The 16,608-nt window shown below is 41.2% G+C and overlaps 1 protein-coding gene across 2 annotated transcripts in view; it reads right to left on the reverse strand.

Moving 5' to 3' along the window:
* bcar1 (BCAR1 scaffold protein, Cas family member) overlaps positions 1-16,608 on the reverse strand; it is a 38,046-nt gene that overhangs the window by 16,241 nt on the left and 5,197 nt on the right. The window contains exon 1 of one of the 2 annotated variants that reach the window (XM_079567371.1): positions 9,970-10,342. The exons of the other annotated variant lie outside the window; for it this stretch is intronic. Coding sequence (XP_079423497.1) covers positions 9,970-9,981 — 12 coding nt within the window. The 5' untranslated portion in view covers positions 9,982-10,342. Of the gene's footprint in view, positions 1-9,969; positions 10,343-16,608 lie in introns of those variants that run through there. 2 annotated transcript variants of the gene reach the window in all.

Below are 16,608 nucleotides of genomic sequence, written 5' to 3' on the forward strand. Positions count from 1 at the left end.
CGCAAAAAATATGACAGTTTGAGAATGATGTGTTTTTCAATCTAAGCTAGTGTTATGTTGCAAATGGTTTACAATTTTGAGGTCCTGTTATCCATAATTCAGAAGACCATAGGAATTTACAGCTGTTTTTCAAATATTTAATTTTCAGCCATATTTTTATTGTAGTGTTTTTAAGTTTGGCCTCTTACATCATGTTTTGTCTAGACTCTCGAGCAATAGTTCCCAAAGTTGGGACCCCCTGGAGTGCAGCAGCAGCACTGCAGGGGGTCCCCAAAGGTTGCCTATACATGAAGTGCATACAAAGAAATTTAGTTTGAAAGAAATAGCACAATAGCACTTTCAATATGTATTCAATCCACAGTAAGTGTTTTTTTTTTTTTAAAACAGTTTTATGTAAATTTATGAGGACAAATATGTATTTTTCATGAAGTGAACTCTGGGGTGAGGAGGGATAGGACACAAGTCAGCTGGCCTTTAGGAATGTCTGGTTAAGTGTAGAGATGCTACGATCGATATCAACACTGGGGTTTGAGTATCTGCCAAAATTCGATATTTACCGATACCAAGAGACTTTCTGTGAAAAATTGTATTGACTCTATACTCCATCTTAACATCAATAAAGTCATATTTTATTGCCATGATGTTACAGATCAATTACCAATTTGCCTACATCTATTGATGAACTCTTGGATAAAAATTTAACAAAGATCACTGGGCATTTCTACACTAAATTGGATATATGACCAGTTTAGATTACATTAATATAAACAACTCACATTAAGCGATCTGATCATTACAAATATGTTAGATCAGTTATTTCTTAAAGTTAGGTACAAACAGTGCCCGGTTTTATTTTATTAGGCTACTTTAGGCATTTCTATCATAGTTTTTGACCCAGCCTTGATTAGTTTTTGTTAGCATTAGCGTTAGCTCCCACTAGCTTTTTTGGAAGTTAAAACTAACTCAGCGATTGAATTCTCCATTCATAGCTTCAAAATGGTATACAGCATGTCCATATAGATATGTCCATAGATTTCGGTGTTAAAAGTGTTTTTAAGGCGTTGAGAGCCAAAACTGGTATCGGTTCAGTATCGGATATTTGTAGCCGATACCCGATATCGTATTTTTTCCCGTATTGGCTCTGATATGCGATGGGTGCGTCCCTAGTTAAGCGTGTGTCCCTCTTTGTTATTTTGATACACTGCCATCTTCAAATAATTTCAAGCAATTCATTGTATAACACCTGCACCATTCCTGACTATTTTCCAGACTTAATAAGAAGTGTAAAAATAGTCCACTGACGCTTGTGACCTAATATGCTGCATTGAGACTCTACAACTTGAACTCAGCCACAATTATGAATGAGTTTCCTTCTGTTTCATGAATACTGGTCCAAGCCAAAAGCCGGACTCTAAGCCAAGCCTTTCACAGCGAGCTGCGTATAAGGTCTGGTCATTCAATTTGCTCTGAGTAGGCAACACTGAAGACTTTGGCCGGACTGACTCACCCGATCATGCAGCACGTTCAGACCAGTACAGCCCAGTCAAGATCAAGGCAATCATTAAACCATCTGAAAAGTTAAGCTGTCCAAACACAACTGCCGTACAATACACGCAGCGAGAGGTGAATCACTTCAAGTTAAAAATGTCAATGAAAGGAAAGAAACAAGTGAATTATTATAACTTAATATGAACCCCATAGAGAAAATGAAACAAATGTCTTCAAACGTGTCTAAGATAATATCAGGTTATTAGATGTGAAGTGTTTCAGAACAGCAGCTTCATTCATTTCACTTACAAAACCATTAAACTGATTAAGATTGATGTTTTGCTTGCAATATTTCATTATTCATTCTCATTTTATGAATCACTGTCTACTCACTTGAAAAATATGTTTCACATCTTTAATTGTATTTCTATTGTCTGGGGTCAGTGGTACTTCCCATGCTGCCCATTGACCCTGGTCATATATTTGTTGTAGCTCTGAGCTCTTCTTATGTGCACATTCCAGAGCAGCAGGAAGTGTGTTGGGGCTGAATCACACAGCGTTGTCATTGGACAGTGAGTCAGTGACCTGCACTGACATTCACTTCGTTCCCATCACTCCAGTGCACTTGGTACGACAAAACTACATTTAAGGAGTCACTCTGCCCCACATCTGAGGCCTATAAATGTGTGTGACTTTGAATGGAAATTTGAGGGTAAAAAATATCAATCCTCTGTTGTATTGCACTAATCTAATTTCCATCAAAGAGACTTCATGTTTGGAGGGCATTTTAGAAAGCGCTGGTATGAAAGGAATTTGAGGCAGAGAGTGACCTTATGCCCACAGGTAAAGGAGGGTCTTTACTTCAAGAACTAATTCATTACAAAGAACAGAGACCTGTCATGTTTTGCCTTACTATACTATAATGCAAACACTACAAACATTATAGTGTCATGAGGAGCCAGATAAAACAATTGCAATACTAGTCTTGTTTTTCAGGCACATATTTCTGGCCAATATTTTTGCCAATTTAAAAAATCTATCTATCATCCTGTGTGATGCTTCTAATCTGTAAAATGTTGATCCGTGATAGGAGGTGCTATTTTATTAGGACATAGGATATTCATGTTCTCTTATGGTTCCAAATGTATAGGCAAAAGCCTGCAACACAAAATATATAAAATACGGTCTGAGCTTCCGAGGTGTACATACTCTCAGCACCATGAAGCCTAGGAGGTTATGGGCTCTTTTTAAGGATCTGACTGAGCTCCTTCTGATTCAAAATCAGGAAGTCTCTATTACTTTTAGTTCTGGAGATATCCGTATTACATCGGCATTATATCGGCCGATAGCTTATACTGTAGTACATCGGCCTGACATCTTGTCCGGCCAATATATCAGTCGACCTCTAGGTTATGGTCAAGACAGACATGTTTCTCTTTGATGCATAAGTAATTAATGGTTATGTGTCTTCAGTGAGTTGTAGTGGTCCATGAGTCCAAGTCTTTTATTAAGAGGCTTCCGTACCACACGTGGACAGTGGTCTGTGATCACAGAGCTGCCGTGTTCGGAACATGTCTTCTCTTGCTCAACCACTTTTTTGGGTATTCGCTAAATTCCTCATAAGGGATTGCGAAGGGGCTTCAGTCGTTCATTTTGCAGTTTAAACAATATTACGTTGTCAATAGTTACATAGTGAAGACTTCGATTTTGAGATGGTATGAAAGGAAAAGCCAACATGTTTATTTGAACATTTTATCATAACTTCAGGCATCCAACATTTTAACAACAAGACATACATATACTAACTCCTGGTTCAAAAGTTCTTGCGTGCTTTTTTGTTTTCAAAATGACACAGGCCCATTAAACAATAGCCACAATCTGTACACTAACGACAGTCACTCTGCATTTTGTCTGCGGCCCACAAGCACTCATTATTCCAGCATGATGGACTGCTGCAATAGATTTTAGCGCTGGTACAGCCATTGGGTGCACAGCAGACCCGCGATTGTCCCAAGCCAGACAACTTTTACAGAAGTCCAGACCAAGCGACTGGAGCAATGAAGTGAAGAGACAGATGGCGTTCCTCGGCAGCAGAAGTCTGGACTCTTGGCTCAGTACAGTTACTATGGAGAGGGCTAGAGAGGAGGCCAACCTGTGTCCGATCAACCCCGTTACAACAGGCCACAGCAGGGGGCGCAGACAGAGGAGCGGAGGAGACGGCTATTTCAAGGGTCATATATCTATTAATGTCACGGCTGAAGTGGTGGGATTATTAGGTTTTTGCCATTTCAACCAGACTTATGTTTGGAGGGTAATTTGCTCTTATAAATGCTAGAAACTACCGAAACCACTCATTCATCAGGTCACTATTTGGTCAAAAATCTTCAGATTGGATAAGGTAGACATAATAGCAATGCAATAGTAGCAGCATTAATAGTAGCAGTAATAGTACAACTTGGGCTGAGTATCCAAAACAACAACTCTTAGTCATGGCATGAAATAGCTTTTATATGATTGGTTTTAGGGATAAAGTTAATTGCCAGGATAGCTTATAGGAAATTGTCCCCAACGAAAAGGACGTCCACTGCTGAGAGTGGTCCATTGAGATGGAAGTAATGAGAACAGCTGGTGGAGCGCGCTTTGTAAATGCGTGCGCGCTCTTTAATGCTCTTTGTCCTGTGCCTCCTGCGTGACCCCTGGGACAAACAGCCCCCCTCCCTCCCCTCCCTCTATACGTGAGCGCCGGTTCTCAAGGTGCAGCCCCTCCACCGGCCCCCACAGCAACCGCGCTCACTACAGCCACTACACAAATGTTCCAGCATATTTGTGGTACTTTTTCCAACCAGTATCCCTCTCTGTCTGCCTGGCTATTGAAGGAAAGAACTAGAAAAAGTCAGCCAGTTTGAGGAAGAGGAGGAGAAAACGGTGACCAATGCCTCTTGCTTTTGCACGATATTAAAGGTGTCAGACTTGCGTCCCAGCTACCAGTACTTCAGCGATACATGCTTTTCGATACCGATACAGCAACGATACTCTTTCCGATACCTATACTATGACAAATCATATTGAACCAATAAACTGATTCATAATTTATTCATTTTCCTTCCATTTCATTCCTTTTACATTTGTATCATTCATTTGAGGTGAAACTTCCTTTGACAGAAAAAAAACGTAACAAGTTTTTCCCCAAATTTTCTCAAAATTTACCAAATTGTTCGCCAATCCTTCCCCCACACTTTTTTCATGTTTTTTCCCCAAATGTTTTAATGTTTTTCCCAATTTTGAACATATTTCCCCCCAGTTTTTCACTTTTTTTTTAAATCTCCCCCTTTTTTTTTTCACCCTCTCTCAACTATTTTCTCCCAATTTTTCCCTAAATTTTCGATGACCAACAGCATCAAAACTTGATTTTTTTTCGCTTCCTGCTTCTGGATTGTATTTTTTACCAGTTGAACCTAAACCTTTTCGACAATACCACACTAGCATCGTTTAACGGTACCCAGCCCTACAGTTTGGTGGCATGGTCAAACCTATGTTAAATATTGATTATAGTCTATGGCTCTCCGCTATCTGCCAATGTGTCTATTGATGAAACACGTTTTGCAACTCTGGCTCTATGTGATGTAAAAGGTGCATTCCTCTCCCTATTTCCGGTAATAGTCAGTCAATTCAGCCTGTGACAAAGTGATCAGTGAGGTCCGTGTGCACATATTCGTGCTCCACAAATTTGCCTGTCTTCCTTGCGCAGGGGCCATGCGTGCCCCTGTCATCGATTGTCTCCTCTCTGTCCAGTGTAAGCAGCAGTGACTCAGGCAGTAGCCGGCCCCATGAGGCCCCCTGTGGGGATACATTAGGCCATATGAGGTCACCACTCACATCTCTCACATCCCACTGAGCTCTGGAGCGAAGAGAGGAGCGGAGAGTCTGGCCCACTTTCACCAAAAGTAGCAAGAAGTTACTATAGCTGCTGAAGCTGTAGTGCTATTCATCCAACTTGAATAACTCTTACAATAAGCGACTTCTATAGAATATGTTATGTGAAAGATGAGGACAACGGAAAATGTGAGTAGATACTTTGTGAGGGAAATTGACAAAATAACTATTGTGTGGAAGCTCATGCTCGGAGTGAGAATACACACATTAGCCAACAACAATGTTTCACTCTGAATAAACTGGTCTCGACTCCCCAACATAACACTTTCTAATCACATCAGAGCGTTCCTTTCAACAGATCCCGCTACAAGAGCGACCGGAGCTCATTTTTGGTCCCACTCTTGGTCTGGCAGGGATACAGGCACAAAACATGGAGGGAAAGACATTCCATTGAACCTGGCTCTGGTGGGACAGGCCTAGACCTGCACCCCCCCCTTCCCGAAACACACAGACCCTACATATGACATTCCATAGCTTCTCCACTCGCTCGGCTTCGGCTCACATTCCAACGGTGTCACAGAGTGCTCTCCGCGCTGGCCACAGACAGCCGTGAGCAGCAAACCAAAAGCTTTTCCTTCCATCTCTTTTTTATTTTTTATTCTTATGTCTTTGGCTGATTTCTCCCCGTCCCTCCTCCCCCAGTGCGTCTGTCCCACCCCCCTCCACCACCACCACCTCCTCCTCCTCCCCCTCCTCGGTCCTGTCTTGGCACGTTACTCTGTTCTAGCGCAACAGTAGTGAGTGAGTGCACTTCACATTACTCAGCCCGGGATCCCCACCCTGTAAATTGGGACCGTAAGACACCAGTCCCGCGGCAACAGAACGTCCAAGCAATAACAACACAGACACGGGACGTTCTCGGGACACTGCCCCAAAACGTAACAATTCTGTCACAAAAGGGGAAGCCAAAGGGATTTCAAAGCATCTCTAACGCGTACATTTGAGAAAACAATGAAACAAACAAAACGATTACATTACACAAAATGATTTCAGCTAATTATTTCAGAGAGTCACGTTTCTCGCAAATAATGTGAGTGATTACTGTTGTTGGTCAGCCCTGTGATTATATGGCATTACACACCCTTACGCAGCAGCTGGGAAAGCCCCTCCAGTCTGGGGTGACCATAACCTGACTAAATAATAGCACAGTACAATACGGCCAATGCAATATTGTCTGACACATTATCCATATTGCAATACATTGACACAATCTGATGAAAAAAACAAATAATTTTTTTATTTTCGTCTAACCTCTTAACTCCTACCTGAGCAGAGCGCATTTTCTCCAGTTTTGGCTTTGCCCAAATCTAAAAGCTTCTTGGAAAAGCTTTTAGACTTGGGTAAAAAAAAAAAACAGGGCTGAAAACGAGGATGGGAAAAGTCACAAAAAACAACAACAAAAAAGTGACAAAAGAGCAACAGAAAAGCACAAAAAAGCTACACACATGTGATGGAAAAGGGACAAAAAAGTGATGAACAAATGAAGAAAACAACGCGGCAACAATGTGAGGAAAAAGATCCTTCTAGATCAGTTTAGTAGGTCTAAATTGATTAAGGTTAATTTAATGCAACGTACTGTGTTGAATGGTGGTAAATGGTTAAATATCATAATATTCAAGGCAGTTCACAAATATTGTAATCATCACATATTATTGTGGAAAATGACTGTTGTTGGTCAGCCCTGTGATTATTGTATATGGTGACAGAATGTACCCCATTACACCCTAAACAGCTGGGAAAGCCCCTCCTATCTTGTGTGACCATAACAAATTAATATTTAGTATGACTCAATATGACAGTGTCGCCCTGTTTCACTTTGACTTAAATCGACTTTTTAAACCCAACGAATAATCACTGTGGTCTTTACAGTTTATAACATCCATCTTGGTTATTTTCTGCCGGGCACAAAAAGCCTGCCCTGGGGATATGAAGTACAATGGCAGAGACAGCCGAGCAGACTGTGTAGCCTTGGGCCCTGGATTCACGGAGGGGGTGTGGTCTGCGTTGCCTAACCTGTTGACACACAGCGCTGCCTGGGAATGACTCACTTTTGTCCACAAGGAGCTCATAAACACGAGCTATATACCTGAGGAGGACCAAGGAGTGGTTTAAAATAGAAACTGACGCGATTCCAGAGTTAACAAGACAGAGCAGAAGTTCGCTGACGTTATTTTAAGGCACTGAAAAGGGGCATTACAAAGAGAGAATAGCTACTACTGAAAGGAGAAGAAATATTGTTTCTTTTAACAGCTTATGAAGTCACCTTCCCTTTATGTATGCAGACTGAAACAAATCAAATACTTGACTGTTAGTAACGCCATAAAAGTAGTTCATTAACAGGACAAAGACACACAGCTCTTTCACTTTGAGTTTTCTTTCATTTGTGTCTTGTCTATAATTTCGATCATGTGACACAAACACTAAGATGAGTATGTATGTGCACGCCGAGCTTATAGGCTTTGTTTGCTCCACTCACACAGAGGGCAATGAGCTGAGATTACAGGGCTGCTCCAAACATGCCTTACATGAGATGACACCCCTTTCGCACCATACTGCGATGACTCATAGACAAACACAGAAACCGATCGTGCGATTGATGTATGAAGCACCCTCCGTCTTGGCAGAAGGCTGGAAACAAACCCGGCAATAGATTTCTCCAGTGGGTTTGAAATGAAATGAGGCAACAATATAGGTAAAATTATGGAGCCCCTAAAGTTCCTCAAAGGAAGAAACAAAATGTTGCATGCTCAAAAAATAAAACAATAAAATGAAACAAATAATGAAGTAGTTGTTCAGCCCAAGAAACATACAACTTTTTTCCCCCACCCTTTAGGGAACTTTAAGGGCTCCGTACAACATTGTGACATTTAAATTGATTAAGTTATGTTTTGATTATGTTATGTAAAATCACATCATTTCATTGAGCAGCCGTTCTGGCATATCCTGTCCATTTGGATTGGTAGCTAAAAACAACGTAGCTAGTGGGGAATTTGTGCTCCCCAAAATTCTGCCCCCTTCCAAATATGGTCATTTCTGGTTCCATAATGTCATAAAACAGCCTCACTCCCCTCAACGCACAGACTCGCGTCACGCTGTTCTACACCGTGAATGAAGCATTACACACTGTTTGGCTCCTATAGCTCGTGTCCACCCTTTAGAGACCCAATACCTGCCACAGACCGTCTCCTCCACCTCAGGACGTCCCACTCATAAAACCTTCATTTCTCCCCTCTTTCCTCTGAGTCAGCAGAAACAACAGCACAGCTCTCTCTCTCTCTCTCTCTCTCCCCCGTTTGCCTTTTTCAGTCCCGTACCCCCTCCTCTGCGCTGTGTGTAGTGATCGGTTCGCACAGGAATGTTCTAAATAGCCTGTGTCTAATGAGTATAAGAGTTTAAAATCCTCAAGTGGGTCGTACGCATTCCTTAACATTGTCTGGGCATACGTTTGGCCAAGGCTTTTTCTATTGGACTTTCAAAAATAATATTCTAGTCATAGTCACAGTAGGAATATCATGGAAGCGGATTTGAGAACACTTGTCTGTCCAAGAACTACTATGCCACACAAATCATTATGGCTGAATCTGTTTTAATAAATGAGGATTAGATAGAAATAAAGCTAAAGAAGATCTCAAACTAATGTAATACAACGTTGCTAGTCCAAAACCCAATAAATAGAGAAGTGAATCCAGCATGTATGATTCCATATTAACCATTTCAATCAGTGCACACGAAAGAGGTAAGATTGAGGTGTTGTTGCTGCTCCTAAAAGAAGACAAAAAAAAAGAGTTCTACAAATAATTCAGAAGCAAGAATGAAATGTCACAGTTAGAAAAAAAGCTTAGAGAGAGGATCATTTTGGCCCAGTGTCCAGAATGAATGACGACGGTGAGCTGCGCGAAACAGAGTCACCTCAATGTGTGAATAAATGCGTTTTCCAAAATGCAAATGTAGAAATGATCAAAGACACAATGTAATGGGCAGTTTCGAGTTTGTACTAGACAAATGCTTACGGTCTTGTATGACTTATTTCACACAAGAAAATGCCATTTCGATGTGTTGACACAAAACACTGATGTCTACCACAGACTAGCAAGACTGCAACTCAAATACAAGCTTTACAATTACATAAGAATGACCGTATACCAATTATTATCAGTTCATGAGCGCCCATTCGGATAGATAATACCACCACATATCACCAGATGAACCTCAAGTCAATGTTTCCAATAAAAGTCCCTCTATGCAACTTCCTATTTGTAGGTATGTGTATTCCAACTGCCTGGAGCCAGTAACCCCCCTACTAATTTCCTCATTAAAACAAACTCAAAGTAAGGAATCAGCTCTTTACCCAAACACACTCCCTACTGAGAGCAACAAAAGGCAGGAATCCACACAGAAATGTTCAACTTTCCTGGTGGTCAACTTCGCTGGCAAAGCCCCCTCTCTCTGTCTCTCCAAAAACATTCAGCCCATTGTCAACCCATCCCAAGCAGGGACAGACCGGCAGCAAAGCATGGAAAAATAGAAGAAGGCAATGATTTCTCTCACCAGATAGTTCATTTTGTCCCGTGGAAGTCAGCACTGGGCAGGGCCTTATAGCTCAAGCCCTGGCCAGACTATTTCCCAGGCTATATCCGAGATGAAAAAACAAAACAAAACAAAAAACAACAACTCCAAATTAAATCCTTAAAAGTTCCTCTCCTTTGTCTCCTCGGTCCTCACTTCCTTCACTTGCATTGACCGGGGTTGGAGGGACACATTCTGCCGCTACTCTGTGATCTAACTCTCTAAGTATGAGACTGTTGCTTGGCCCATTTACTTTTGCACTGCTCCCCCCTTGGTCTCCGCTGTGATCCAAGGAGAGAGAGAGAGAGAGAGAGGGTGAGAGGGGAGGAGACTGTAACCCGACACGTCACTTCCTGCTCTGGTCCTGACATTCCCCCAGTGTTCTGTGGTCATTGGCCTAAAGCAGGAGTTTCTCATGCAAATGCCCCATGCTCTCCTCCTCCTCCTCCTCCTTTCCACTGGGATACTCTGTCCTCCCCTGCCCCCTGGTTGATACGTGCTGCTCTCACACACAGAGAAAGATAGAACTAGCCCAAAAAAATCTCAAGGAGCCTATTCTCCAAGACTTTTGTTTTTTTTTACTCAAGTAATTATTTCGCTCAAATCATTTTACTCCTACAACAACTAATATGAAAGACATTGTTAAAGAGTCAAGATCAGAGACGTCCCCACTGGCATAGTGATATTGAGTCACTTGTTTTTCTGCGCTATTGTAGCTGGAGTTGTTATTAGCTCTAGCTCACAATAGCAGAGAATTGTTTCTTGAAATGTTAGTATCCACATCCAAAACCTTTAACCCCAGTGCGATAGAAACATGTTCCTTTTTCAAAAGTCTAATCATTATCTTTTAAAGGGATACTTTCGGATTTTTCCCATAGGGCTTCATTTCCTAGTTATCCAGAGATTTTTTTTTAAAATTTTAAATCCATGCAGTCCTTATATATGAAGAGTTTAGCAGTGCTAGGCTAGTGCTAGGCTAGCGCATGTCTATGGTAACTAGTAGCCTGCATTAAAAACCTCTTCAAAATCATCAGGTAGTCCTCCAAACTTTGCCATTTCTGATTTGTAGAAAGCCCCTTTGTGAATTCCTTGTGTAGTAATGCCGGCCGCAGGTAAACAAACTACTGTAGATCCGGTAACCTTGCAGATCACTCCGCCGCTGCGTAGCTTACAACCAGGAAGCTGATGCTGCTCAAATATAAGTTTTTTTAAATGCAAAATGGTTATATTTCAAAAATGATTCAGTCAACGCAGACATTTATATCGGGAGTCTGTCAGTCAATCGGTAGACTGTTTTTAATGCAGGCTACAAGTTACCATAGACATGCGCTAGCCTAGCACTAGCCTAGCACCACTGAACTCTTCAAATATAAGGACTGCATGAATTAAAAAATAAAAATATCTCCAGAAATCAACAACACTGGATAACCAGGAAATGAGGCCCTATTAAAAAACAAAACAAATATCCCTTTAATATTACTCGTCTTAACAATTGTATTTTATAGATGGTTCCCTTCTTAAATCCTTCCTAACTTGAAATTAATCCCATGTATCCGATGCTAACTGCTCGCACCCCAAGGCGTGCTCATGGTGGGGAAACACCATTTACCGCACTTTAAAAGCCCCCCAAACAAAAGTCTCTAATTAGCTGAATGTACATTTAATGCATGCTATAATTGCCCATTAGGGGTTTGAGAACAGTAATCCAGAGTCTGTGAGGATCCGTGTTGCTTGCTCCACAACGCAGCTAATTAATGTCTATTTCCCCCAACAATGAACAAGAATGAACAAAAATCTCAGAGAATGACTTCATAAGACAAACATTGTAGCTGTTTGCAGAGAAGGGGCAAAGAAAGTCACACTTAATTAAACATTAGAAAACCTGTCTACAACCCTAAATCCAACACTAAGGAGGTTGGGCAACAAATGAATCACATACAAATCCATTTTGCAATTTTAATGGTTCCAATTAACAAATTTCCAAAACTGCAATTGTTTGTTTTTAACAAAGAATAAAATATCTTGTCTCCATGGACTAACAACTATGAAGACCTCTACAAGCATGTTCTGTAATGTGTGTGATTCTTGTATTCTCTAGTCTAGGAGTTCATATAGGTCTTCTCCCATATTATACTTAAAAATATTGTTAAAATGTATCTGTATTTAGAAAATAACCTGTAAACCTCACATCTCGCAGTATTGATAACAAGAAAAAAGAAATCCCGCATACTTGAGCAGCCATACAAAAAAGATCAGCAAGCTACCTATAAAAACAGCTGGAGATGCAGAGAAAGGACCAAATCATTCAATAACCCAACTGGCAGTAAAGCAAATATCCTCGGGCATCTGTCAATCAAAGTCAGCGCTCGTCAGGTGCCGTGTTTGATCGTGCGTGAACAGATGCTGAGCAAGAATAACTCTGAAGTGCTGTGTCATTGTGTATAACATGTAAACATTTCATCCTGAATCAAGTTGTCGTGGGACTCTTTCAGGCTCATCATAAATGCCATACATCCTGTCAGATTTGGATCAGTTGCGTCACAGTCGGGCCAAATGCTTTGGGGCCCTTGTAAGTCGCAGAACAGGGGGGACATTGTGCGTTTTTGACCCGTTCAAAGCCAATTCATATTGTCCACTCGCTCTGCCCATCACGACAATTTCGCCCAATATGTAGGTCATCGAGTTTGTGAATATGCTAAACAGTCGACGCGGAGGAACTGGCTTTGTGAATGCTTTGTTTGTGTCTACACTTGGCATTTAGTTCAACATGGCTTCTGCATAAATGCCAGGTTGCAGCAACAACCTCCAAGACACAGCACTTATTTAACATCAGTAAATACAGGAATGAGAAGTAATATTTTCATATATGGCAATGTGGCTTTTCCTTTATTAGAGTAATGTGTGTGTTCTAGGATAATTAACACATTATTTTGCCATTGAAATGATAAGGTTTCCTTCGTTAAAAGTGATTTTAGGTCACGCTATTTATTTGAAATTCTTTCCAGAACCGCCTGAAATGTACGTTTTCAAATACCAAAGCAAATGAATGGATGTCTGAGGCCTCCAAGCTATAGCGAGGCTTTCCTTTCAATGGTTTTGTACAACACAGAAGGGACGTGTCAGAGCAGAGGGGTTATGTATGATGTCAGATCGTCCTGGGGTCAAAGGTCATGCATGAGAATGATGTGACCGCTCGATTATATGAGACCCCTCTTCAATGAAGCTCTGCCTGTCCACTGAAAGGCTCTTTGTGCTGCAGCCCTCTGTTTGTCGAAATATGAACATTACTTTATCAAAATAGGAAGACCATTATAAACCACGAGTCTTCTTTCATGTGTTAAAAAACTGTTTTGTAGATAAGAAATATTCATTTGGGAGATTGCTATCAGTTAACTGGGTCTTTTGTTGTATCACAGTTTTGTAAATTATTCTACTTGAAACCAATCCATTTTTATCCAGAGATGGTCATACAACCACAGACAGGATAGCTTATTATTGTTATATCCATTGTCAGCACTGAATTTAATAAATGAATTAAAGATTTTAATATTTCATCTGAAAACCTACAATGGTACAGTACATCCAAAGCAGATTGCACCAAAGCAGATCTCGGGTGCCTGCACACTGAACATGGCAGAGTGAGTCATGCCAAAGGCAGTGCTTTGTTCTTCAGGGTTCGACAATCAGCTCTTTGACAGTGACGTGACGCGACAGCTCACACACACTCTGCTGCAGGATATGTGTGCTCCCACATGTCAACTGTGTTTATTTGTCGTAACATCCAATAAGCTGCTCTGGGCCCATGAGCAACACACTCGTCTTCTCGCTCCAATATTCATTAGATACAGTAGATCAAAATGTGTTTTTTTAGGAACAGACTGGAAAAGGAGAAGATGAAACATTCTTCTTCCACTGTATTGACCATATCAGTGAAGTTTGTGAGCTCTCCTTGTGTTCAGTGAAAGAAGAATTTGCTATGGGTATCTTAAGTTGCTTTTTGTTGCTGCTTGTCAATGGTCAGACAAGAAATCCTCTGTATGAGTGTAAAAAGCCATACTTACAAGTCTGTTACATGATGCCACCTCCAAACCATGCCTGTTAGCACAAGACAAGAACACTCACTGCACTCATTGAAAGTCACTACAGTCGTATTGGCCTCTAAAGCCGCCATGCGGTGCCATACAGGGCGTTACGTACTTTTCGGTCGTCTCTTTCTGGAAGACATCTTTTGGTTGCATTTGCAGCTAAGGGTTGGTGAACCATGACCTAAACAAAACAGGACCATATGGTGGAAAGAAGCACAAATGGCAACTTCAGGCAGGCAGTCTCTTCAACCCATGCACTGGGACCTACCTCCACCTGTGGCACCCCCTGCAGGCAGTGAAACATTCTACAGAAAACCTGAAGAAATAGACCAGATATAAGACCCTAAGCTACAGACATTCATAATTTACATTAATACACATTTATATGTGTGACAATAATCCATTGCTATCACTGAATGGTGGCAAAGTAAAGGTTACCTTCCAATCAGAGAGTATCAACTGCAATCTGGCCCCCATCCCTCATCCACATTCACTTATAAAGGGGGTTGCTATGGCAACTGAGCCTGAAGGACCAGCAAATGTGTCTGGACTGATCTAGATCTGCTGATAACACCCTCACACACAGCCATCTTAGATAAACCCAAGCACTGAGCACCTGCAAGTCCTGGACAGATCCAGAGACTCACTTTCACTCTAGAGAGAGACCCGCTTTACTCAATACCAAAATATCAAAAATGTGAACTCGGAAGTATCTGTGGATTAAAGGTCTGTCTTTCTTACAATGAATTTGTTGTATTTGATAAAACTGTAATTTACTGCTCTTAATTACCGTTGAGTTATTGCTTTGAAAGCACTCTATACATTCCCTGTAAATTTTCATTTGGATGAGTCTGGTGTCGCAGACGTGTGCCCAGCTCAGCACAAACACGGTCCATCAATCATCAGTGTTAGAAACAAAGGCGTAGGACAGCGATGCCAGTCCTCTAGAGGCTGCTGTCCTTTAATAGGCCATCACAAGTGGAGTAGGCTAATGAGCATTGGGTCTTATTATAGCACGCTTCTATGTAACAGAGCTCAGAGCAAAACAGACAGGTCAAGTCTCAGACCCCATCACAAGGGCCTGGCTATCACCACATCACACACCTCAGCAGGAAGCCTCAGTCTCAATATAGTATACAGCTGACGTGCAGCCAGACGCATATCTGCCTTTGTAACATTTACTGCTTGGGTGAATATTTTCTGATGAACCAAATAAAAGTAGCACATTTTGAAGATCTGAATTAAAAAATAAATAACCCTTGAACAGCAGATTATAGCAGAAAAACAGGCTGACTCTGCAGGATAACCACGTCCAGAGTTGCTGGATTTTGCACAAAAATACCTTGCTGGCTCTCGAGTTACAGTTTTGCAGTCTTGCGTGTTGTATGTGTATAACGTCATGTATGTATATGTATATTCGGCCTGATGGCTCTGGGCCATAGCTCATGTTACATGAGTGACTTGATCGCTAGAGATGTTACAGGGTCAGAGATCCTATGTAAACCCCAAAGGAAAGGGCAAAAAGAGGTAATTATGTTAGGGTCGGTTCATTTGCCTTGTGGTTTTTGTATGTTGCCAAAAGTGGTCAGATTTTGGTGACTTTTTTTTAACAGTTCATTGATAAGAAGTAATTACCGTAAAGTAATTACCGTTAATAGCAATTCCATGCAATACACAGACCCTCAACCATCTAATGCACATTGTACATTTGGACATTCAAAGTTGCTTCAGAGAGGTGAGAGAGATGACACATAACTTTATAAAACCCTATGGATGTTTATGTGCCAGGAGGAGAAATATAAAAGACACAAATACATAAAAAAGTGTATAAAAGCAAAAATGTTTAAAAAATAACTATTTAGAAATATAAAATGGATGTTTTCCCTCTCTATATTGCTCTCTATATTGCTCTTTATACTGCACAATAACTATAATTGAACCAGAACCACCAACCTTCCACACATAAGATACAAGCACGATTAAAGCAACCAATAATGGAGCCCTCACCCTGATAATGATGTTTTCCAAATTCTGTAAAGCACATTAAGCAAAACTAGGCCTAAGACTTTGCTCAGATGTTTCTCCAATTCTCCTGGTTCAAATACATCGTTAAATGTGTGTCTTCTGAGGCATAACTAACTTAAATTAACCAACAATCTACAGCCTACTTTCTGGGTTTAACATGGGACTGAATCATTTATGAAGTATGAATCTTCCATAGCCCTGCTCTTAGCTTCCTCTGAAAACACCCGCAGATACTAACTCACATCACTTAAATGAGGTTACATGAGTGAAGGATGGGGAGGCGTGGTGGGATACACGAGTGTAATGCGATCTCCAATATTTCTAACCCATTTCACTCTTATTCTCTTGCTCTGAGCTCATACACGTGTTGGGCTGATGCAAAGAGACTGCGCTTTGGCCCAGCTCCCGCTGCCTCTCTGTGTCGCCAAAGGGAATACTAGTCTCCTGTGTGCTGCCATCAGTGCTCATTGAATCCCCAGCAGGCCCTTGGACACTTCCCAAGAGCTTGACA

This window comes from Gobius niger (assembly GCF_951799975.1).
Source record: "Gobius niger genome assembly, chromosome: 12".
Lineage (NCBI taxonomy): Eukaryota > Metazoa > Chordata > Actinopteri > Gobiiformes > Gobiidae > Gobius > Gobius niger.